At 40.9% G+C, this 25374-nt stretch overlaps 2 protein-coding genes across 2 annotated transcripts in view; both read right to left on the reverse strand.

Moving 5' to 3' along the window:
- Window positions 1-25374, reverse strand: part of LOC134527470 (protein obstructor-E) — a 64976-nt gene that overhangs the window by 5493 nt on the left and 34109 nt on the right. Inside the window, exons 2-3 of the mRNA XM_063360167.1 lie at window positions 5822-6037; window positions 642-836 (exon numbers count right to left, since the gene is read on the reverse strand). Of these exons, the coding sequence (XP_063216237.1) occupies window positions 642-836; window positions 5822-6037 (411 nt within the window). The remainder of the gene's footprint in view (window positions 1-641; window positions 837-5821; window positions 6038-25374) is intronic.
- On the reverse strand, window positions 11562-16475 carry LOC134527469 (dolichyl-diphosphooligosaccharide--protein glycosyltransferase subunit 2). Its single transcript, XM_063360166.1, has one exon. The coding sequence runs from the start codon at window positions 16332-16334 to the stop codon at window positions 14394-14396; it is 1941 nt and encodes a 646-aa protein (XP_063216236.1). The 5' UTR covers window positions 16335-16475; the 3' UTR covers window positions 11562-14393.

Below are 25374 nucleotides of genomic sequence, written 5' to 3' on the forward strand. Positions count from 1 at the left end.
AGTTAATTACTGGCATATTTTTTTTAGAATCAATAAAAGCATGGGTTATTGTTTTGAAAGAAAATAAAACTGATTGCTTATTATTTCAATTACTGGCAGCCGACTAGGTCGCCCGTAAATTTGTTTCCGTGGATTATATGTTAGGATTGTATTTTTGAAATGCAATACCACAATCTAAGTCGGAAAGGTTTTTTTATGTTGTGACGAGAAACCAACATTTTGAGAAACTGCCGCCATCTCGACTGATAACAGGGGTGAACGCTGGTTGGGAACTCGCTTCAGGAGGCAGAGTGTTCGTTGGCAAGGAGAGCTCGCTGATGGGTCATGGCTCCCGAGGCTAGCTCAGGTGGTTGATAACACTGGCAGAACTATCTCTCGCCCGTGCCACGCACAACTTGGCACAGGCCATGTGCGACAGAGGGAAACCGCACATTGCAACTGAGATAATATGCTCGTCCAGCCATCAAGCTGAGGGAACAGCTTTCGTTACCAATCGGTATTCGCGCGATTGTATCAGCCTTCCAGCACACACAAGGAAAAATGTGTTTTATTACCATTTAGAGGCCACTGTAGTAAGTAGTTCGAGCTAAATTACAGCGGTACGCGTTACGGCAAGTTGGCAACGGAGAAAGCACACTCACCTTCTGCATCGCAGGAGGAGACTTGGTCGGGCCAGTCGCAGCGCAGAGCCTCCTGGCTGAACGCCAGGCCCAGGGGACAGTCAAACTCGTAGCCGCGGCCGTCCACACAGTTCAGGAACTTGCCGCAGTTGGCCGCGTCTCCGAGCAGGAAGTAGCCGAACTGGTGGGGGCACTGGTCAGTTGGCTGCGCCGGTTCTACAAGCCGTACAACTAGGTCTTAGCTGTGGAATCTCTTGTTTGAACCTTATAGGGAACCAGACTGCTATATTTGTAATCAAATTATGGGGATACCAGGTGAAAATTTTATATTTACAATCCCCACTGTTAAATTGTAGGGTAGCAAAAGTAAGTAAGTAAATAAATTTTCATAAGCGTAGCTTTAATGCAAAAGATAATTCAAGCGAATTTTGCTTCTCACTTTGGGAATTTTTTATAAAGAAACTGAGATCAGAAGAAAAAAAAAATTATCTTCAATCAAACAGTAATAATTTTAAGAAAATTTTACATGATGAATTTATTTTTAATGGTTTTGTTTTGCTCAACCAACATCTCTTAGAAATCCTTTACTTTTTTATGCTGACATTCTTTAAAATTGTTTTGTGATGTTTCATGTCAGTTAACTTCCTTGCTGTTAAAATTTATTGTGTGATTACATTTGTGTCTAAAGAGTTGAAAACACATAAAACACGACCTAATATTAACTATGAAAAACTTGTCATTCTTAAAGATCTTGTCGGCCTGTGTGTGTCAATTGAAAAGATCACGCCCAATCGTTAATTGCCAACACTTATCTCCATCTGGACCATGGAGGCTGGGCAGTCAGATCACTCTGCTCCCGGCAGAGGGCAAACCAAGGTTTTTTGTTAGTAATAAAAGGCACCGACGTTGCCGTGACCCGTGGGTTTTCTCGGCGTACTCCCGTTCCCCCTACCAATGCATTCTGACTGCTCCTTCCACATCACTTCACCGCTCATCGTCAATAAATTCCTTGATGTTGACAGGATATTAAACATCAAATGAATCATTCATTCTTCATATTATGTCTCAATTCCAACAACAATTTTAAGACCCACGCCTATATGGGCACACACATGGTATGCAGAGCTTCAGGAAAAACAACGCAATTTGAAAACTACACTAGGTATTTGAGTGGGGCCTGTTTACGAAAAGCATTTAAGAATTCACTGAGGGCCGATAAGTAGTTTGGTTTCCGGATTAAGTATTTAAAATATATATTTTTAGAATAGATAAAACAGCTAAAAGGCATATTTTCAGAGTAATTTTTAGGCATAAACAACACTGCGTGTTGGTTTAGAGCCCTGCGCTTAAAGGCGATACCGTGCTAGAGCACCAGCGAGCATCACTCTTAACATCCTGCCTAACTAATACAGATACACCCGCTGACTAGGCGGGCCCCTTAACCACAAAATCACCATCCCTTCTCCCATGATCTTCCATTCTCCCAATCCTGCCTTCCCCTTCCCCCTCTAACTTACTCGTGGATTGAGACTTGCAACTACAGCTGTGCAAGTGATGACCAATAAGCATGTTTCTTCACTTCTGCCAAACTTAAGGTGTAACAACTACCATTTAATGTTAAAAATAAAATGACATTAAAATTAGTCACTAATTATTAGTGTTATAAATTCTACAGTTACAAGAGACAGAATATTTAAACTTTATTTACGGCTAAAAGTTTTAAGGATTATGAGGACATTGTATGAATTATCATGAATTGTAAATATAAACCGTGTCAAGTAACAGACAGGTGCTCTGATGTTAGCAACTGCAATTTTGGCCAAAACCTGGGATACAGTTTTGTTTAACCCTATGTAGCTGAATGCTTTACAAAGAGCAGCCTTTCAAGACATAGCAAGATGAAATGGTATTCCTAACTAAAAGCTTCTGCATTACCAAAAAATTTTTTTTTTTAAAAAAAATAAATGAATTTAAAAGTTAAAAAAGTAAAAAAAAAATTCACTAAGTTCATGGATTATTTTTTATACCCGATAACAGGTGGACGCATACACAAACAGTCCAATGACTGCAAACCGACACGATGAGTGCTTTAAGTGAATAGTATCTTAATTATTTTAATAAATTATTTTGGTTCTTGCGTATTATTTTTAATAAATTCATATTATGAATATATTTAATTTTTAATAATTTGTTTTAAATTTAATAAATATATATTTAATATGGTTGTTATAAACTTAACTGCCAATTTTTATGTAAACTTAGTATGAACTAAGAGCGAGCAATCATGTTACAAACAGTTCAAACTAATCGCTGGTGTGTAGCCTTTGGTGTATATCACTCACAAGTCAATAAAAAAATAGGTGTCTCCACAATCCTACAAACCTCAGTTTGCTGTGTTTTGGGAAATCCAAATTTTTATTTTTTTATTAACGCTAAACAAAAATAAAGAAATACTTGTCAAAGACCACACACAATTAAGTAATTTAAAACCGTATAAGCAAGATTATTTACTCTTAGTTCATGCTAAATTTGACATAAAACATAACATTTAAGTTTCAAAAAACTATAAAATAAATAAGTATTAAATTTATAATATACTTTAAAAACAATTAATGATATTTATATAAGAAATTTATTTAAAATAATAAGCAAAAACATGAAATTATGGCAGCAAACACTTAGAGGATACGACCCACTTACAGCAATGTACACAGCAACGGAACATCACTGCCAGACGTAGTCTTGTAACAAGGTTACCCCACCATCTCTAGGCGGATTTGCGTACTGTTAAATCAAGCTATAAATTTAGCAGTCCCTATAAAATACATACTATGCTTATTACGGCTAGTTAGTGTCCTACGGAATATTGGATGTCTTCACAAAGTATAGAAGTAACACTGTATTCATTTAATAATTGTTGAAGATTTCTGAGTATATAATTTACCCACTGTAATATAATTAATTTATGGAAGCATTATGGATATTTTTTGAGGCTGTAATTATGACACTGTTGTAATACTCTATAGGTACCCAGTTTACAATTATTTTGTTAAAGTTGGAGCATAATGATTTTCTATAGTTACTATTTTTCATTGTCTCTCTCTAATTTTGTATTGCAATAATTTTCCAAATGTTTTTATTTTTCTTCTTGAATGCAGGCATTTATAATTTTTTGGATCTATATGGTTTCTGCCTACGATTGAAATTTGCAGCAGATTTAGCTTCTTTTGAAGTGCATTGCCCCACTTCTTTTGTTTGGGCAGGGTGGTGGGGATGAGGAGGGGAGGTGTGGTGGTGTGCCTTGGGTTAACTGAGTTCTTAATGTAATAATTTGTATTACTTGTTAATTAGCTGGGAAGGCTTGGATGCTGTATCGGACTTGTTAGTATGTACTTATGTCTGTGCCAGCACTCTGAGCACTCTACTGCTGCAGAGCTGAAGCTGCACTGCCCACTTGCTGTATTTTGGATGCTCCCAGAATACTCTACTCAAGTATAAAATTATTTACAAGGCCACATTAGAAATTCTAGAATGTGAGAAGATAACATTTTGTAAGCCGAAACTCCTATATGTTGTAGATTTTCAGTAGTTTATTAACTTAATAGTAAAAATGTATTTTTTTCATGGAATTTAGTGTGATATCATTTTTTTATTAATTAAAAAATTTATGTAAGTAAATTTCTCTTTTACTAGAAGAACCCTTCAGAAAGTGAAACATATCAATAAAAAGGAGCATATTACATTAAATACTATTTAAATGTTTTAACTCGTAATTTTCCATTGTTCGATAAGCCAACACAGGACATTCATTAGTTCAGAAATATGCATATGCTGTGTAAAAAAAAACTTTGAACAAGAATAGACAATACTCTATGTAAAAATTGGTTTCTTCTCACACATTCTCACACGTAAATTTATTTCACTTCTAAGATATAAGTCTGTCATAAATGTTCGCTAAGATGCATGCGGGTGACTAATGTATAAACTTCCATGCATGCTGAACCTCTCAAACTTGAAAATTTTGTAACCGGAATGACTTGTTCTGCAGAACTGCAGAGATACATTTATCCATTTTGTACATGCATGCACCTCTTGTTTCAGCGATCACAGCAGAGCCCCAGAGAAACAGGGCAAGATCCATGGCCTCAACAGTGGCAGACAGAAATTTTTTTTGACACAAATCTGTCTGTCAATATATTTCCTAACAGTTGTAGGATTGGGGTTGCTGTCATAACTTAGAAACACACAACTTAGAACAGGAACCAAATGCTGTGGAGATAGAGAAGTATAATGCTGTTGTGCTGTCTGTGCACACTCTAGGTTCTGCAGCAGTTATGTAACCACCTTTAATGCAACAACCATCAAGTTCAGTTAAGTCTTATTGGAGTTCGAGAATGTTCGATACATTAACCACTACTTAAAATTAAGGATTATCAGTAAAAAAAAAAATAAATGTGAGTGAGTCTTTCAGTACTCACCAGAGCTGTGATGAACAAATTCATGTGTTTTCGTGTTGCAAATACTTTTATAATACGAAACTCGAACATGAATTTTAACATAATGTTAACTTGAAAATAATGATGAGCTTGATATACTATATATATATATATATATATATATATATATATATATATGTATGTATGTATGTGTGTGTGTGTGTGTTTTCAACTACATTTCTTGATGTGAATCACACCTAGTTTCTACACTTGCCTTTAGAATTCATTGCTTCAGCAGCTACATTGACTATAGAATAATTTGATTAGCAAACCGAAATTTTAAACTACATAATGAAACGGCTCCAACAAAAGCAAAATAGAATTGAAAAAATACTCAACCTTAGTTTTTGACCTGATTTTCAACATTAATTTTTTTTTGAATACTGCCTATCTTATTAAAATTTATTCAACAGTTAATACTATAAAGTTTCCCTTTGGCTTTGTGAATTTTGGATCACGCCATCAGCCATGGTTGGCTGTCCATTCCCTGTGACTTCCGTTCCATTCACAAAATTACTCCTACCAGAAGTTGTATACCAAGAGCTAAGATGTTACACATCAAAAATTTGACTATCATTAAATCAACAATAATTATAATTAAAAGTATAAATTTCTTAATCCAATTAATTTTACAGCTAACTTAAAATTCTTTAACAGTAACGATCCAACAGACACAGAGCTATCACGAGACGAGGAAATACTCACGCAGCCCAGAGCGTCCCTCGCAGTCCACGTCGACAGGGTACTGGCAGGGGTATGTGAATTGTGCGCGAGGGTTGAACAGCAGGCCATCGGGGCACAGCACCTCCCGTGCCACTCCCTCCACGCACTCCACATACGCATCGCACTGGGACGGCGACGGGTACCTGCCGTTCTTGTCCGGGCAGGCGGGCCCCACGGAGTTCCGCACCTGGCACCATCCTGGACACAGTATCCCACAATGACACTCGGACCTTTTATCTCCAATACTTCAGGAAGGCCCTGCGCCTCTCTGCACCTGGACACACATCTGTCCAAGACACACAAAAACCATTCGCCTCAGGGCCGTAGCCAGGATTTCATGAATAAGTTTTCTTTATGGTTCAATTTTAAAATAAACTCAATTGTCACTCAACAATCTCAGCAAATAGTAGAATTCAGAACTCCAAAGTTTAAACATAGAAATTTAAATGAATATTCTTGAGTAAAGATCACTGAACCTTCCTTATTTTGGGTCATAAATACATATTGTTATGATTTATGATGTGAAGGGAACTGGGTTTATAAGAAATAGCCCAATTACGTTTTATTACAGTTTTATTGATTACAGATTTTATTGATCAATAGCACTCACGGCACTCACCGTTGCCGGACTCTGTCGCCAAAAAACCGTCGCGAAGGCCAGCGTCACTGCTTACGTACCTGGGCGCCCTTCGCGAACCAACAAGAGCGGCTGTGACAAGTCGCGTCATTCCAGGCCAACCTGACGCCTAAACAGTCGAGGAGTCCCAAGGCCGCTCAGCGATAGATAACGGCGCCAAGGCAGGACGATGCGAGGGGTATGGAGGGGGGAGGGGGGTAGCGACCACCCTTGTAATCCGGCCAGGCGCGCGTGGGATGCCTCACGTCAGCGGGCCGCACGTGGCCGTGCAGGGTCGCCAGCCGGCTCCGAACCTGGTATCGCGGTCTGGTCCCTCGCATTCATAACAGTATATATTACTGTTTTCAGATACATGAACCAGTTAGGTCAAGTTTGTATGAAAGACATGCTTACAGTAACGCATGTGCAAAAATGCATTAAATGTCGACTACTTATAAACAAAATTGCTGCCGCTTCTGTGTATGAGGCATGTCGGGCTATAAAAGCGAGGAAATACATTATTGTGGCCGACTAATGATTACAATAGTACTTCCAAATTAATCTCTCCATGACTTTATATAGCCACGTTGCTCTAATTTTCTTATTCTCTTTGCTTGTGCGTTTTTTAAACCCTAGAAGGGAGAGGTCCGGAACCAACTGATCTCCTCCTGGCTTCGTCACCGATTCTCTTCCGTAAAATGCAGGTTCAATGCCTCTCTGCACCTGACACTAGCCGGTACAGAGCATTCCCACATTACAAACACATTAAATATCTCTCTCCAATATCTACAGGCAGGCCCTGCACCCTTCTACACCTTGCTTTCGCCTGGACTCAGCATATTTATATTTCAAACCATCTCTCTCCAAAACTACAAGCAAGCCACACAGTTCTCAGCCTGGACACAACGTTTCTGAATGACACACACATACTGTCTTTCTCCAATAACTAAATTGATTCAATGTGGCTCTGCACCTGGCACTGCATTGTACAGAAGTCCCCCTCCAAGGGTCATTCACTCACACACACGCCCTATATCCAGTAACTTCAAGAAGTTACAGTGTCTTTGCAACTGGCACATACGGCTATAGCTTATGACACGTCAATGAGGCAATATTATTTTATAAATTTTGCTCTAAATGTTGGAAGCGACATGGCATGGTCTGTATCCTCACGTACAAACTAGGAAAAACAGTTATGGGAACTCATATAAGGCGGTAAGCGGGGCTGTGTCTGAAGGCTACGTAGAAATAGGAGGTGGATATGACAGTGCCAACAGATGGCCGATGATTTCCAATGGTCTTAATGACTTATTTAGCAAATGACAGTACACGTTACCCAACTGTAAATGACTACGACAAGTTGTATCTCCCACGATTGTTAAACGCTAAGTTGTAGAGCGATTATATTTGTAAGATGTTTAGTAGCAAATTATGTTTGGCAAGAACACAAAAATAAACATTTCAACACAAATATACACCAAAAATTAATTTGTTCTCAATGATTACTAAATTTTGCTGAAGGAACACGATGGGCTCTGATCACTTCTGAGTGATCCTAAGCGCTACCAGTTAAAACCGGCCATTCAGAGTGATTCCGACTACCATTTCACTCATGTGCGTATTGCAAAACAGTTTTTAACTTTATTTGAATATTATAGGTTTTTAGCTTAAGTTTGCTGTCCATACATTCCTCGCTGGTGCCGAAATATAGGGCATTCCGGAACATTGGATGCAGAACAATCGAAAGTCTACTGTAAAATATCATTCATATTCATGAAAATTACAACTACAAACTTTCTTTTTCCAAAAAATCTTACACTTTCATTATTTTTACTTAAGAAAGTTACTGGAAAGCCTGGCATCATTATTTCACAAAAACAAACTATTTGCACCAGGAGCATGTAGTTGCGAACTTTGTGAGCTTGAACAGACAAGACATTTTGTCTGCCGCTCTGGTGAGTTGTAACTTCAATGCATCATTCTGACAATCATCCTGCATATCAGGATTTGGGATATGTGCGTGTATGTGTGTATGCGAGAGGGGAGAGGGGGAGGGTTAACTTGGGGCTCCTCTTCCTTATCTCGACTTGTATACATGTATGTATGTATGTATGTATGTATGTTTGCGATACAATGATCCACTCCCTGAACATCCGGTTACATCATAAAGACCTGCCTTTTGGAGTGAGCTGTGCCAGAATCTGCCGCAGTGACACCTATGAAAACCAACCCTTTTATTACATCCGTAGTATTTAAAATTTTGTAACTAAAATGTTTGAAATATTTTAAAGTATGTATATTTCACTATTTGGTTGAGAGCACCCACAACTTAATTTTAATGAACATTTATATGTATTCTCCAAATTTTAAAGCAGAGCACACTGTTCTATCCATATAAATATAAGAGCAACTTTCTGAGTTAAAAAACTAAATGTCAATTGAATATTTTACAGAAAGATTACAGACCTCCTTTGTTTCAGTGCACAGTCTTCATCAACGCTTCTGCATTAGTGCAAACGAACAGAAGGAAGACAGTGGAAGCACAAGCTTGGTGCAATGGCCCCATCGTGGGCAGAACTACTGTCACATGGCTCTAATGCAGCGCACACAGCTGTGTGAAGCATTTATAAACCCCTATGCTTTAACTGGACCATATAAAGTGCCTGAATGAAGTGTTACAAACTAAAAAATATTGGGGAAGATTTTTTGTGGCCAGCATTGCTTGCAGAAAAGTTAAAAAAGAAACCCAGGTTTTTTTTAATAGGATAAAAAGGGAGAGTGGCCACACAAATTTTGAAGGCAAAAATTGCTCCACATCCCGACTTAATTAGTCTTCTTGGCATTATGAAGCAATAAAAGATATGCATACTGTAGCATGCTCTGGCTGGTGTTCCCTATGTACTGTGTCTACAGAGGTTTACCTCTGCCTGTGTGTTTCATCACCAACTGTTGCTTGTACATCCAGTTTCACAAAATACTACTCAAAATTATTTCACATATGAAGCTTTTGCAAGCCACCATAATAACTCTGACATAATGAAAGTTTATCCTAACAATCTGAGGCAATCCAGTTTTCAGTTGCTAGGAAAACCTTCATTACACAACATACAAAGATAATTTAAATGAATGAAGCTGACCTTACACTCAAGTTTTCATCTTCATGATATCAAATGTAGGCCAAACATTTGTTCTACAGAAACACTTAACAGCTGCTCATACAGTCAATTGTGGTCACGAGAGAAAAGTGGAGTACATATATCCTCTTGGCCTAACAAACAAAGCTCCACATCAGATATTGATGACTTGACATCAAGATGTCCTCTACTGGTAAAATATAAGCTGCTTCTCTCTTCACCAATACAAGACAATTTTTCCTCAATCAAGCTAAAAGGGAATTAGAATGTAATCATTATAGTATCTATTTAATGTAGTTTTCTTGTGCTTCCTGATTTTTGTATGTTTATTTTCTTGAATTGCGTATGTCATCTTAAAACAGCAACAGGTTCAAGAAAAGCTGCCAGCCGCATGACTGCATGACTGAGGAAACGCAGCGAGACTGGGGCAGTCACTGCCTGGGCGAGTGTGGGTCCAACCCTGGGCAGAACTGGTGTAATGCACTCTTTCCCTCTTTGAGTGTTTTACTACAAAACAGTTTTGTTGTATGCAACCAGTTTTGAAGAAAATAGGCTTTACTTTTGCAGCCACCAATTATTTTACACCCTTTCAGCTTTAAAGATTATTGAAATATCACAAAATGTTAAAGATGTTGCAACAAGCTTGAAATTCCAAAATTCTCTGACATTTACAGCATTTCCAGATCTGAATCGACGAAGTTCCCCAACCTTCCAGACAAAAATTATCCCACAGCTTACTTAGTGTTGCTTTTTGTGGGAAAAAAGGAGGTGCTTTCAAATGTGTCACCTTAGCAAAATTAACGTCATTTTAGATAGATACGTGTGTTTGTATGTACAATTTCTATATTCACCAAAGCTATCGAACGTAGGCTATCAATCATGTATGTAAGCATCCAGAAGTTAGTTTACCCCCTTTTTTGTTTACACTAAAAAGACCAGGGTTTCAGGAAAAGAAAAATCAACAAAATTTCGTGATTAGTAAACATTTCAGCAGTTTTTGGTGTCTGAATGTTCATGGAAATGGTATTTTCGGTTTAATTTTGCTGTCAAAAATTACAGAAATTGTTGGTGATTTCCCAGTCTTTTCCAGGTATTTCCTAACCATTTTAATTCCCCTGATTTTTCCCTATTTTCCTTTTTTTTATGCCTATAGAAACCTTGTAGTTGTATAGTTTCACAGACATCTAAAGAAATGACAAAGGCATCCGGCAGTATGCGAGCACCACTGGTCACTAGCAATTGCACACATTCTCGGTGCAACTACAGCTGGCACCAGCATTTGTGAGAAGCATTTCATCATGCTGCAGCATCCACAATGGCCAGTAAAACTAGAATCTTCTTTAGAATAAGCACACGGGTTGGGCTAAGCAACTAATGAATCATTTTAAGCCAAGCTCTTTTCAAAGCACAGCATGATTGCACTTATTTGAATTATTTAGACCTAAGTTGCAGGCCAAACTAGAATTTTTTAAAAATATTTTTTAAAATTCCTTAATTTATTATTTTTACAGTTTCAAACAAAAAAATTGTAGTTACCGTTTTCGGAAAAAAATTGCTGTGCGGTGTTTGTAAACTTAAACATCAGAACTGTTGCAACATTTTGTTTTATAATTGTCACTTAAAAGCCTTCCTAACAAAGTTGGAGTCCTTTAACTAGGCCTACCCAAGGTCGAGAGAGAGAATGTTGCTGTAGTTTTGGCAACTTACCTTTCCCATGTTCATTGCAGGTTTACTAACCAGATGTTTTGTCTTTAAGTATCCCAATAATCTGGTTCAGGTCTACTGGAATTTAAGCAAAATCACATCTGCTATGAGTAATGAACAATCTATTCATCCCATTGCACCAGAACATGTTTTTTTAAAAAGTATGAAAACATCTTGTCAATGATAGATTTCAAAGAAAGTTCTAACCAATTGTTTGTTTATGAAACATTTCAATATGGTATGAAAAAATAAATACAAAACAAACCTCTTGATAACCAATAACATCTGAAACACCACCATTTATTTGTCGCAGCAATCATCAACATACCCACAATTCAAACATTACTGTAACCAGAATCACACCAAGAGTTATAAAAGTGCTGTTCTATCCAGGTGTATGGAATTCATCACACACATTACTGTAAATGCAAAACACCAAATTACAATACAACTAAAACCAAGATTTGGTTTGCTAAACTACCACTGCAGTTTCCATTCAAATGTGGTACGTGAAGATTGTTCAACATGATTCACTTCCACCACAGGAAAAAAATAAACACACAATTATTTTCTCCACTTCGTTTAGTCTTTGACCAGAGTTCATGGTTTATACAAGTAGGCCTACCTGGTGAACCAATTTCAGGATTTTATTTTCAGGAACTTATAATGACATTTTCTTACAACTTGTTTACATCAAAGTATTATTAATATTATAATATGCAAAATGAATTCAAACAAAAATACTACTATTTGCAAAAAACATGCTAATTTTTACATTTGCAGTTTAAGTGAACTATCCCCAACTATTTAATGTGAAGCATCAAAAACCAAAATAAGAGTTAGCAAAAGATGCTGGAAATTAAAGTTTCGTGACTTTCCTGACCAATCCTTAAGAGTTCTTTTCTTTATGACTTTTGTATCCTGTAGACACACTGAAGTTCAGTTTCTGACAAACCCAGCCCAACAAGGAAAGTGCACAACGCCATGTTCACATGGTATTGGATTTAAAACTATGTCTAGAAGCATATAAATTATTTCTACACAAAATGAGTTACTTACTAGCTAGGCAGTGATTGGTACAGTGGCTGACAAAAATTTCTCTCCTCAAATGTTTAACAACAATAATGTAAACTAAAATAATACACTTTCCACACCTGATCCCACTATTGTAATCACGTGAGCCCAAAAATCAGTCATGAGCTTTTTTGTGACAAACTGCCACAGCAATAAGCATGCAGCAATGAACACTGCCCTGGTGAAGTAAAATTTAAAAAAAAAAAAAACAATAATAAACTTACCCAGGAGTTACTTCCGATTTCAATAAAGAATGACTTTTATACTGTGCAAGTTAAATTCGGACTGAAAAGTGAAAAAGACTAATGGCAGAGTAAAATTATAGTTGAAACAATAGAGCTTTTGTTTGATAGTGCTGGTACCACAATACTTATCCGTATAAATATGCAAACATGGAAATATTTTTAGTCTGTACGATGACCCTGTCGATGTCAGCACAGGAGTTGCTGTCAGGTGTGGTAGTTAGCACTGGCACACAAACATTTTCTCTTCCATGGCCACCAAACAGACTGGTTGTCAAGTGTGATCACCAGAAACCAATCAAAGTGGGTAACAGTAGGGTTTAGGAGCTCTTTTTAATAAAAAAAAAATAAAAATTCAGAAAATGGTATTTTTGAGTCGGTATTACTAAAGTTGTTCCATTATCCCAAGAAACCACATTTTTCAATTCAGACTGGATTATAAAAAAACCAGATGGAAGCGAGCGCTTAGAAAAACAGAACATACTGTAGGGTAAAAATCACTGACAATTACAAAAATATTAAGCTAGAAAATTGTTTCAAATCATGATAGCCTTGTATATAATTAAATTAGTTCAGCACAGAAAGCCATATAAATGTGAATAAAAATTAAAATATAATTTTGATATTCTTTAATAAGGACCCCTTAGAATTTGTGTCTTATATTTTATGTTGTTTCTATACAACATATTTTCAGCTAAACACAATTTTGAAGAAAACTGTCTAGTTGTAGAGTATAATATTATTTTTCACTTGATAACGAATGACATTAAGCAAGTGTTCGTAATTTAAGTTACTTCAGTTTTCAAAGTTTATAATGTGGATTGCTAAACGACAATTCAAGAAATTTTCAATAAATCTACCCCCCCCCCCCCCAACTTAAAGATAGGCACAGCAGCTTACAAAAGTTCATTCTTTGCTTAAATTTTGTATTTTTCATATACATATATCAGCAACAAGTATTTTGTAAATTTCAATAACTTAAACTACCTACAGTAATTTTGTAGAGTATCAAGAAGATAAGGGCTTATATGATGGGCTAATTAGAATCAGCTACCTACATTAATAATATTGATTGTGTATAGGTTCGTATTAAATATATATTATTTATTCATGTATTAGATCAAAAATAACCAACCTTTCACTTTAGTTATTATTAACCTGCTACTCTGCAGAATAATCATTCGAGATACCAGTACCAAAATAAACATTTCCGAACATTCAGTTTCATCACACATTACAGCAATTGCACTACACTATTACTGTTCTAATTTCTCACATAATGCATTTAAATACCAATTGAAATGAATAGGATATCCCACCAGTAAACAGCTTTTCTGCTATGGGAAGTAATCATGATTCTGGCCTCTGGCAGTGTTGTGCAACCATGACGGGTATGCGTAGCAGTTTGAGAAGATGGAGAATATAACGCTCCCAAACTCATCAGATTTATGTTACATAAAATATATCACAAAATATAAAAACTTATTAGCTGACATACAGGTAACTTACCAAAAGGCTAGAAAAAAAAAAGACAGATTGTGAAAATATTTTAAAAAAATGCATAATGAATTGTAATTTGGACATGTTTTAGTAAAAACATTAACAGTGGTTTGAAAAATAATAAAAAACACCAAAATTTACACAAAAGAATGCACACACATGCAGTGGTATTTCAATCACTGTAATGTTTAAATCAAACCACTTTTTCTATTTTTTAACTATCAGGTACTTTCCCAGTCATGAAGAAAGCAGAAGCGTGGACCAGCCGCACAGGCAACAGGTCTCTAGCCGTGCGCGGTGCGTGCCTTGGCAATGTGTGCCAGCAGCTTGTTGCCGGACAGGAATGTAACCACGCCCAGCCCCAGGAGGTACTTGACTGTCTGGAACATGTCCAGTCGCAGCCAGAACACCCCGAACAAGGAGAAGATAGCGGCCAGGCCTATGTGGAACAGCACGGCGCTCGGTGAGCACGGAAAGTTGGAGACGTTTACGCCCAGGCGAGCCCACAGCACCAGCAGCACGAGCAAGGGCAGCCCCACGAGCGCCGTGAACAGGCTGGACACAGTCGCGGGCGGGCGGCGCTCCGGCTCCCGGAACAGGTGCTGTATCTCCGGCCGGGGTGCGTACAGGTATGGGTCGCGTGCAAGGCGAGGGCTTGCCTGCTCCTGGAACCTGAGCTTCACATCCGCAACGTGCCACGAGAAGGGATTGGTGAGCACCGCGTCCCCCACCAGAAGCTCCACGGAGTACAGCCCCCCGAGGTGTCCGAACTCCCCTGCTTTCAGCCCCACGTCCAAGTCCAGCTTGTACGTTTTGGAACTGTCTGGCTCTGCCACCAATATTATCTCTGAGCTGGTCTCCTTGTGTGTCAACTTTACAAACGCTTGGTGAACAGTCATTGGTTTCCCTGTGCTCTTGTCTTTTAGGACAAACTTCATCATCAATTTCTGGAGCGTGTCGGCTTCCAAGACATTTGAAAGTTTTGAGGGATATGCCACTGTGGCCAGTTTAGCCTGCGTCGTTTGATCCGCATCGGCCGTACCCACTTGTGTGTTCTCCACGGAGACCGAAGTCATCACCTTGATGGCAAGAGAGGCTCCCACATTACCGACCAGACGTGGGTCTGGCTTGGGCAGGGCGGCGCTCACAGTCAGTTTGTAGAAACCTCGCTCTGGCTTAGTTTCCATGAGATTGACGGTGTAAAGAGTCGTATCTCCTTTCGTCGGCTCGAATTTCTTCTTGGACAGCACGACCACTTCATCACCCACTCTGGTCGCAGACTCCGCAGTTACGATGAGGGGTGACGTGCTGAGTGGGTGGCCCAACAAGTCGCTTACTTTCACAGTGACGTGAGGCTGCTCAAGAGAAACTGCTGCCTGGCTTGCTAATGTGATGGCCACAGGTAAATGAAATTTGTTCTTTGTTAACACATTAAGCACCTCTAACAAGTTATACACTCCCTTTGTAGTCTGCACTGATCTGCGGCTGAGAAAGTAATTGGCAAACTTTATAGCCTGATCACCAGTGATGGGAGGTGGCTTGTTTACAGTGCTGGCTAGCTGGTACGCACCATTTACTAACAGCGCAGTGATGCTCAGACCGCCTTCAAACTGCAAAAATCGACTATCAACTTCATCAGCTTGAACTATGGCATCCTCAATGCGATCAAATGCAAATGTCCCATCGGTGCCTAAGTGTGCTGCGATGTGGAAAGAATATCCCAAGTTTAGCAAACTGTCATCTTTCTTCAGGGCAGCCTGAAGGGTTTTAATCAGCTTTGAAGCATCTCCTTTCTTCTGGTTGAGGTTAGTTAGACCTTGCACCGCAAAATACAGTTCTGGTACAGTAGAAGTTTCCGACTCGCTTACCTGTGTCAAAGTCTTTGCAATAGCTGCCACAGGCAGGCTTCCTGTGCATTTTCCAAGCGACTTCCAGGCGTTAGTTACGTGGTAAAGGTCTTCTAGTGTGGCAGCTTTATCACTAGCACGCAGCAACAAGAACTTGCACACTTCCTCCTGTTTCGGAATCTGCTCACCAAGTATCTTGTATCCAGACACAGCGTAGTTAACAGCTGCTACATCTCTCAAGTCCCACGCGACTGATAACACTTGTTTTAACCGTGCTTTATCAACAACAGACACATAAGAAGTTGTCGTCGTCGCTCCACTACATACACTTACTATAATTCCTAACACGACAAATAATAGAACAGTTTTTGTATTCATGTTAACTAAATTAGATATAAATCAACATACACTCAGAGAACCATATAAAACACTATTTGAAACAAAAGTATACACGATTGACACGTTTCACAAAATCACCGGCTGTTACCTTTGACGTCATATAGCCAACATGGCCACGAAGTCAACAAGTGTGCCATCCCTTAGAAAATAAATTCTCTACTCGTTAATGTCAAACAAGAACACCTTAATAATTAAGTAGTTGTGCATATGGAAAGTAACTGTTTTTTTCATTTGTCTTTTTTTTATGTTTGGATTTTAATTGCAATAAAACTTCAAACAAATATAAATACTAAGATATGGAAAAATTATTTTTTGGGTGAAATCACAATACACGATTTATTCGAACAGCAGCTATGCTGTTTATCTGTAGGCAGGGATTTCGACCATATTACTAAATTAATTAAAGCTAAATGGCTAACCAGTAAAGCGCAGCTCCACAAAAGAGGTGTTAGGGACGATTGCCCTTTATGTTTCCGAATTTTTTTTTTTTGGAGTGTACTTAAATACTTCGATTCTTGTGCTAAGCTTTTATTTCATAAAAGTATTATACGAAACACTTTTTAAGTCCAGCATTTGAACCCATGAAATTTTTAATATTCCAAGGCCAATATCTGACTTATTAAATTTCTGCAACGACCGGTAGGGCCATCCTCCATCTTGGATGATTTCTTTAATTGTTCCAAATTTTACTGCTAGGTAATGCTAACGTAGCTGCCTGTTATATACTTTTTTAATTCCTTAAGCGTGGTGAGTTCTCAAACCACGAACAAAACCATGAACACTAACTCATTCTGAGTTCAAAAGCAAGCATGCTTGTCGCAAAGCCAAATGCACAATGAGATAAAGAAAATAATTAAGTCAAACAAAAAATAACGAATAGCCTACCTATTTATTTTTTAACTTTTAATGTATGTTTTAAAAAAGGGAGATTTCATTAGCAGCTAAAGGAATACACATAATCATAAATTGAGGGAAATATTAAAGGATAGCATATACTTAAATATGCTAAGCGACAGGGAACAAAATGTTTAAAAAGTATGATATTCATCCCCTTACACCACACCAACATTCTTCTGTGGGTGGTAGTGCATATAATATCTACAATACCCCTGCCCTAAGCCACTCCCCATATTTTATTAAACATAGCAGCCACGCCCCTCTAGGAATAATCCATCGCTATAAGCCATGTTATATAACATTCACCACTAGGCACACTACAAGTTTATACAGACATTATACTGCTGCTGCTAGAGCACAGACATCTTTAAGTAGGTACAGATTTTCCTGTAAGAGTGCGAGACATTTGAAACAAATAATTAAATGAGGTACTAGAGCCTGCCACCATCATAAATATTTTAGTCAAATTTTTCCACTCATCACTATATTACTACCATCAGATGCCAAATTGGATTCAGGGATAAGTGCTATTGTATATATTCAAAGTGAAAGGCAGAAAGTTCCAGAAAAACCCTATTTTAACGATGAAATCGTTTCCAGATTGAGCCACAGTTGCACATAGTAAAATGGTTCATTTCGTGCATGGGGTCAATGTATAAGAATTTGTAATAAAATAATTTATTGAGAGACCAGAGAGAGACCATAAATCTCTCTCTCGCTCTGTATATATGTGTGTGTATATATATATATATATATATATATATATATATATATATATATATATATATATATATATATATATATATATATATATACTCGTTCTCTATTTTGGTCTCTCTACGAACTATTTCTGCTAAGAATCCATCTTGAAGAATAAATAATTAAAACAACTTAACATATATATATTTTTTTAATTTTGCTGGAAGAAATAATGAGTTCCTTTTATGCAGTTCTCATTAGTTGTGTAGTCATTTATTCCAATCACCTCTGGTTAGCAAAAAATTATGAAAAGCATTTATGGTTTGGTAAAAAAATTATTTTAAATTTTTAAATTTTTTTAATAATCAAAGGAATGAATATATTTATACCATTGCAGCAATTTTAAAACCAAACAGGAAAAATTATTTTGATTTACAAAATTTTTGCCAGAAATTTCTTTATCCAGACCACCCACCAATATTCGTGCATAATTGATGGTCTGCTTACTAATTACATGCTTAATGGGGGAAAAAAACATACTATGTGTCGTTCTCATTCATATTTAAAATGCATGACTAGTACAACTTTTGTCCCCAAAACAAACACATATAAGATATATAATGTATGCAAACACTAATACATAAATAAGACACTTCTTTAAACTATGTAATGAGTAAAAAAAGCATTTATTTAAAAGCATGAACAAAAATTCTAATTAAATAATATACAGTCGGGAGTAAATGCAGCTAACAACGAATTATAACACGTTTAAAAAATACTTGGATTGTCTGAAAAGTTCCCGGCCTCAACATGAATATAGCACTCTTCAACCAAAATTGGGAAATGTGTTAGCGCATGCTTGAGAATGTATTCTCTGAAATTTCAGCCATTTTGTAGGGAAGCCTACAACTCACGTAGTTTTGGTTCCCTACCACGTTCGTGTAACTTCGGATTTCTCTCAAAAATTGAAATTAAAAAAAATCGAAGGATTAGGTTAGATTTAGGTCAGTCACAACATGCTTGTTTTCATTGGAAACTTCTGATTTAGCGGCTGAAGTGGCGTTAATACCAAAACGCAAAACTTCGGAAATCTTTGGAAATTCTTGCAGGGAACCGAAACTACATGAGTTGTAGGCTTCCCAATTTTGTACGCGCAGTTGTTTTTGAAAAGCCTAAGATGTACATCAGGTTCTGTCCCTGCCAGCACACGCCCGAATATTCACCTTCGACCAACCTCGGGATTTGTTTTATTTTTCGCAGGAAAATTAATTCAAATGTTAAAAGTAGTCGGTTAGGTTAGCTACATTAAAACACTTTAAAACACTATGGACGGTTAGTTAGGTTAGTATAGCTACATTAAAATAAACAGAGAAATATAAATAGGTAATATAAAGAGGTTGGCCGAAGGTGAATATTCGGGCGTGAACGGGCAGGGACAGAGCTTGATGTACATCTTAGGCTTCCCATTGTTTTCTTAACAATAGTGGCGAATATGTATACATTGGTTTTAGAATACTGAATGTTTTTGTATTGGACACAATTTGAAGTATAGAGATTAATGTTTCCTTTTAGGTAATATATATCAGCCACTCAAGATGGTGTCTTTGTTTATTAAAATAATGTGTGATCATTGTATCAACGGAGAGGGTAGTGTAATCTAAAATTGAATAGCTAGTAAATGTAATGTAACGATCGGGATCGTAATATTTATTTTATTGCATTCTTTATTATAGGTTTTGCAGTTTATTTATATTGACGTCGTCCAGCCGAAGGCCACCCCAAAGCCCGACCTGCAACCGCCAGTATCCGATCCCACTAACGGAACGCACCCCTAGCCATGGCCCACCCTAGTCAGGCGAGCCTCTGAGGACCAGTTAGAACCAAGAGCCATGTCTTAATTAATCAAACACCTAGACCCCAAATCATTATAAATCAGACCTAATGTAATAGAAAAACCACTTTTTATTAAAAACCCCGCCCAATGAAAGTATGATGCAGGAGTGCCCGAGTCACTCAAGTGTGAAATTACGTTAATACGTTTGTGAGTGTCTCCCTTGCGGCCTTCAGCCTAAATTAAATATAGTGTTATGTAACGTAGATATTACCTCCCCGTTTTTTGTGTGTAAATAGCCACTGGAAAAGTCAACAAGTGATGAACAGTCTCTGGTGTGACGCTTATTATTTAAACTAAATTTATGTAAATTTGTTAACCCTAATACTGAAAGAGTATCTGTCAATTTAATTAATCATTAATAATTAATGTACGAATTAAGAGCCACTCTCAGTTTCTTGTTATTAAAATAATTTCCGAATAACGGAACTTTAGAAACTTTTGCGCGAGAGAACGCTGAGACCTTCCCTCGCGCCAAGGGCAAACTCCATAACCAAACGACTCGCGTACCGGGGCGGAAATGCATTCCACGGGGAGTCATCACCCTTTGTCTCCACTGAACATTATTGCTGGTAACTATGGTCATTTAAACCAAATCTTTTCTCGATGTGTAAACTCCCCGTGCGCCCCCAGTCTTTTTACGGTGTAGGGCCTTACCCAGCCGCTTAAAGATAAACTCCCCATATTAGACATTACGCAGGGGAATGAACCAGACGGCACGGGCCGACTCCCGCTACCAGTGACTTTTTATTAAACGTCGAGTGCAAAGGCACCGAATACAGCTACGCATAGAACTTGCATCTAATTTAACTGTGGACTGCGGTCCACACAGGTGGACCCGGGTGCCGCCACACTAGCAATTTTCGGGATTGGCCGTCTAAAATTAACCTCCCCCTTAACCTCGACTGGTGTGAGGGCTTAAATTAGTGACAGTGCTTCAGAGCACTCAGTGTTAATTCAATATAGTTTCATAGGGTAATTCAATGTACGTCGTGTAAGTGTAAACTTTAATTGTAACTGTTGAGACGATTAAACGTCCACTCCGCACACTCCGTGCGCGACGTATCACGGACAGTATAAAGTTCGAATTCGTGTCTGTTATTGTGTTGAGTCTCCCTACCCCATCTAGGAATCAGTTTGTTCTACTGCACAGGGCCTTTGACTTGTTAACAGTCAGGGATTCCTCCAACCGCACACTTCGCCGACGGTTCTAGCGGGCCACGCAGGGGCAATGCACCCACAGAACCCAAATTTGGTTAGACGCAGAGCTAGCCTGGCGCCCTCCCGGAACACATTTTCACTAAGAGCCAGTTTTCCTGCTAGGATACACACCCGGTCTCGAACACAAGAACCCGGACGACGTCCTTTGGCACCCACTGCGTGTGGCAAAGAAAGAAAATCAAGATTTTCTTCATGTTCGTTTCCCAAAAACTCTCACGAAAAAGAAACATTTCTTTTCTCTGCCATCTCTCCGTTTATTTTACGTCCACACCAAGTCACAGCACGGAAACGGGACGGCCATCTTGCGCAGGTAAAGGGGATTAGGGTCAGACAGGCAGGCGCGACGAAGCAAGGAAACAAATGGGCTCTAACACCCCTCCCCCACCTAACAATCCGGCCCAGAGCGCGACGCAGACCATCTACGTCACCATCCACACCCCTCCTTCGTAGCGGCCATCCTCAGTCTCCGCTTTGTGCGGCTGTCCGGGCACTCTAGGCCGCCGCTTCGCACAGCTATCCTCAATCCATCCTCCACCACGACCACTCTCGGCCCCTGTTGTGTGCGACTGTCCAGGCGCTCTCGGCCACCGCTACGCATGCTTTCCACACCCCCGCCTTCGCAGCGGCCATTCGCGGCCTCCGCTTTGTAAGGCTGTCCGGGCACTTGCCCAGCCGACGAGCGCGACCCCGTACACAGAGCTACCTCGCACGCACAGCACCACTAGCGAACAAACTACGCATTCCGAATGCAGTAAGTTTATCGCAGTACTGATGTGGACAGAGGTCCTCGTAAGTAGCTCGTGAGAAGAGTAACACGTGCGTAAATATATATGCGGACGAATTCATCGAGTGTCACTACCCCTGCCCGTGTTGGAACTTACATGATAGGACCACCGCTGGGTATGAGTGTGGCTATTGTGAAGAGTACCGCATATATGGGGTGACAATGTGTAGGGCCGAGTCGTGTCCCAGAGGAATTAGCGAGGGCTACAACTGTGAGGAATGAGCCGGCCAATGGCATGGTGGATGTACCAGCGAGCGTGAAGGGACTTTACTGCGCGAGTTCTTCACCTTCACGTGCGCGTGATGTACCGCCCACCGAGCCACCCAGGTGCGGTATCAGGCAGCGATGCTGAAAATTTCTCCCCCATGATACGCCTCGATGCTTCCCGACATTCAGACGCCACTCACGCTGATGCCGTCACAGACAAATACAACCCTGATCGACTCGCCGACACATCACTTGCCAAGGACACCGTTCGTTGCTAGAACGACATCCACACAGCATCAAGATGACTCCTCACATACACCACAGACCCCAGTATCACGAAGGCACGTCCCGACGACATCCACACTGTCACGTGTAATGTTTACAATGCATACCGTCCCGACAGCGACGCTCATCATCCTGACGCCGGCAATCCCGTTCCCGCCGCCTCCTGTCCCGGAGCCAAAAGCCTCAGCAACTCTTGTAGACCTGACGCCTCTCGACACAAGTCCGAACACACCGTCACCAGCAAGACCACGTTTCGTCAACCTGATGCCACTCATCCCGACTGTGATGACGCTTGACCCGCCGAAGCCAACTGAGTGACGCACGACGCCGACCATCCCGCCGCAGGTTGCCATGCCGTCCAGAACCCGCCTCGTTCTGGAGACACCTCCCGACGCCGGAATGACCTCACCACCACACCTGACCGCCGTCCCGATGCCACGAAGGTCCATTCCGACGCAACCTGCATCGTCTCTGTCACACAAATCGTCACAGACGCCGCCAGAATCGGCGCCGACACTTCACGCCACATTGTCGCCACAACCTGGCTTCGACGTCGTGCTGCCACCCGAGTACGCAGTCGCAAACGGGATGCTTTACGACACAATGTCCAGGGCCCTGACCCCGTGACGCCTGAGCGAGGCACCGCCACCTGGATTTGCTACGCGGTGCCCTCCTGGCTTTGAGGCACAGTCGGTTGTACCCGCCCGAACGAGACAGATGCGCGCGACGCCGACACCGTCTTCGTGCCCACCTGATGCGACATCAAGAGCGCCCGAGACGCCACGCGCATGCGGCAAGTTGGCAACATTGGGTCGCCAAACAGTGACGTCACTGTGGCTACTGGGTCGCCTGAGATCCCTGCATCCGCCTGGCACAATGAAGGTCGAAACCATGACACCTGGATGCCTGACCGCCCCACCACCGAACGTGACCATCACCCGGACTCTGACACCTGTCACCCGTCTGTCACGATGGGCCGCGAAGCGCCCACATGTCGGCGAGACTGAGCCAGGCCGCACCGAGCGCCGCCCACGCTTGCTGCCCGCCTGCCACGAGCCGCCTGACCTTGATCGCCGCTGCCCCTGCCGGACGGAACCATGGCGACCGCCGTGCTGCTGCACGTTGCGAGACACTGCAGCCACACTCGGAGCAACTGGCACCCCCCGAGAACGAGTCCAGGGAGGTCCTTAGGGCACAACCGCAGAACGACAACGTCGATGCAACCGCCGTGTTGACGGAATTGGACGACGAGGACGTGGAGGCCTCTAATCCCAACCCGCCCGGCATACCGGAATTTGAGAGGAGGTAGTACCCATCCACGCCATACCAAGCACCGAGGGACAACGCCAAGGGACCACCACTTGTTGTTGATGTGGGACGACCTGGGACCAGAGCGCAGAGCCTACCAGTTACGACCACTGAGAACACCACCTGGATGGAGCTGCTGCCGAAGCTAGGGGTGCCCCCACATGGCGGGGCCACTAACGGCACAAGGTCGGGTTTCTCGAGGGGTGGAGGGGGGTGTTTGACATTGTCCGGCCGAATGCTATCCCAAAGCCCGACCTGCAACCGCCAGTATCCAACCCCGCTAACGGAACGCACCCATAGCCATGGCCCACCCGAGTCAGGCGAGCCTCTGAGGACCAGGTAGAACCAAGGGCCATGTCTTAATAAATCAAACACCTAGACACTAATTCATTATAAATCAGACCTAATTTAATTGTAACTCCACTTTTTATTAAATCCCCGCCCAAGGAAAGTATGATGCAGGAGTGCCCGAGTCACTCACATTTGAAATTATGTTAGTACGTTTGTGAGTGTCTCCCTTGCGGCCTTCAGCCTAAATTAATTATAGTGTTATGTTAACATAGATATTACTTCCCCGTTTTTTGTGTGTAAATAGCCACTGGAGCAGTCAACAAGTGACGAACAGTCTCGGGTGTGACTCTTATTATTTAAACTAAATTTATGTAAATGTTTTGACCCTAATTCTGAAAGAGTATCTGCCAATTTAATAATCATTAATAATTAATGTACGAATTTAGAGCCACTCTCAGTTTATTGTTATTAAAATTATTTCCGAATAACGGAACTTTAGAAACTTTGGCGCGTAAGAACGCTGAGACCTTCCCTCGTGCCAAGTGCAAAGGCCAGTACCTAGCGACTCGCGTACCGGGGCGGACATGCATTCCACGGGGAGTCATCACCCTTTGTCTCCACTGAACATTATTGCTGGTAGCTATAGTCATATAAACCAAATCTTTTCTCGTTGTGTAAACTCCCCGTGCGCCCCCGGTCCTTTTACAGTGTAGGGCCTAACCCAGCCGCTTAATGATAAACTCATATTAGAAATTACGCGGGGCAGTTCAACAGACGGCACGGGCCGACTCCCGCTACCAGTGACTTTTTATTAAACGTCGAGTGCAAAGGGACTGACGACAGCTACGCATAGAACTTGACGCCACCGTCGGTGCTCCCTCTGAGAGCACAGGCCGTTATGTGTCCTCAGCACCTGATCAGTGCCGTGCCACGAACACGCCCGTGCGTGCAATGTAGTGCAGTGCCCCGAACGGCGTGACGTCAGTCACGGCCTCCCACGTGTGCAAAGCGCCCGGCCGGGTGTGGCACTGCGCAACTAGGTAGTCTGTGTACATGCATTTGATAAAACAAACAACCTCCCTGGCCACGGTGGCCAGGGAGGTTAGTCAGTAGCGATCTAGCTCTCACCTGGGCCGGCAGTCTCGTGCACAGGGAGCACTCATCTTTCACGCCATCTCCACGTTAACAGCAATTAGTAACTATCTTCAAACCTTTTCCAACAGCTCCCAGGTCGGCCCGAACCGGCCGTACGATATTTCGTGCGGTCTTTCGTTAAAATGTGTGACTTGCCATCGAGTCTTTCCAGTGCTATGTAAGTGTAATTGTTTAGGCGGCCCGTCGTGGCGCCTGCGCCTCACGCTATTAAGAAACCCCTCGGGGTACTAGTTCGTAGCCCACGTGGGGCGGCACAGTAACGAAAGTGATACAGAATTTAA

This window comes from Bacillus rossius, chromosome 1 (genome assembly GCF_032445375.1).
Source record: "Bacillus rossius redtenbacheri isolate Brsri chromosome 1, Brsri_v3, whole genome shotgun sequence".
Taxonomy (NCBI): domain Eukaryota; kingdom Metazoa; phylum Arthropoda; class Insecta; order Phasmatodea; family Bacillidae; genus Bacillus; species Bacillus rossius.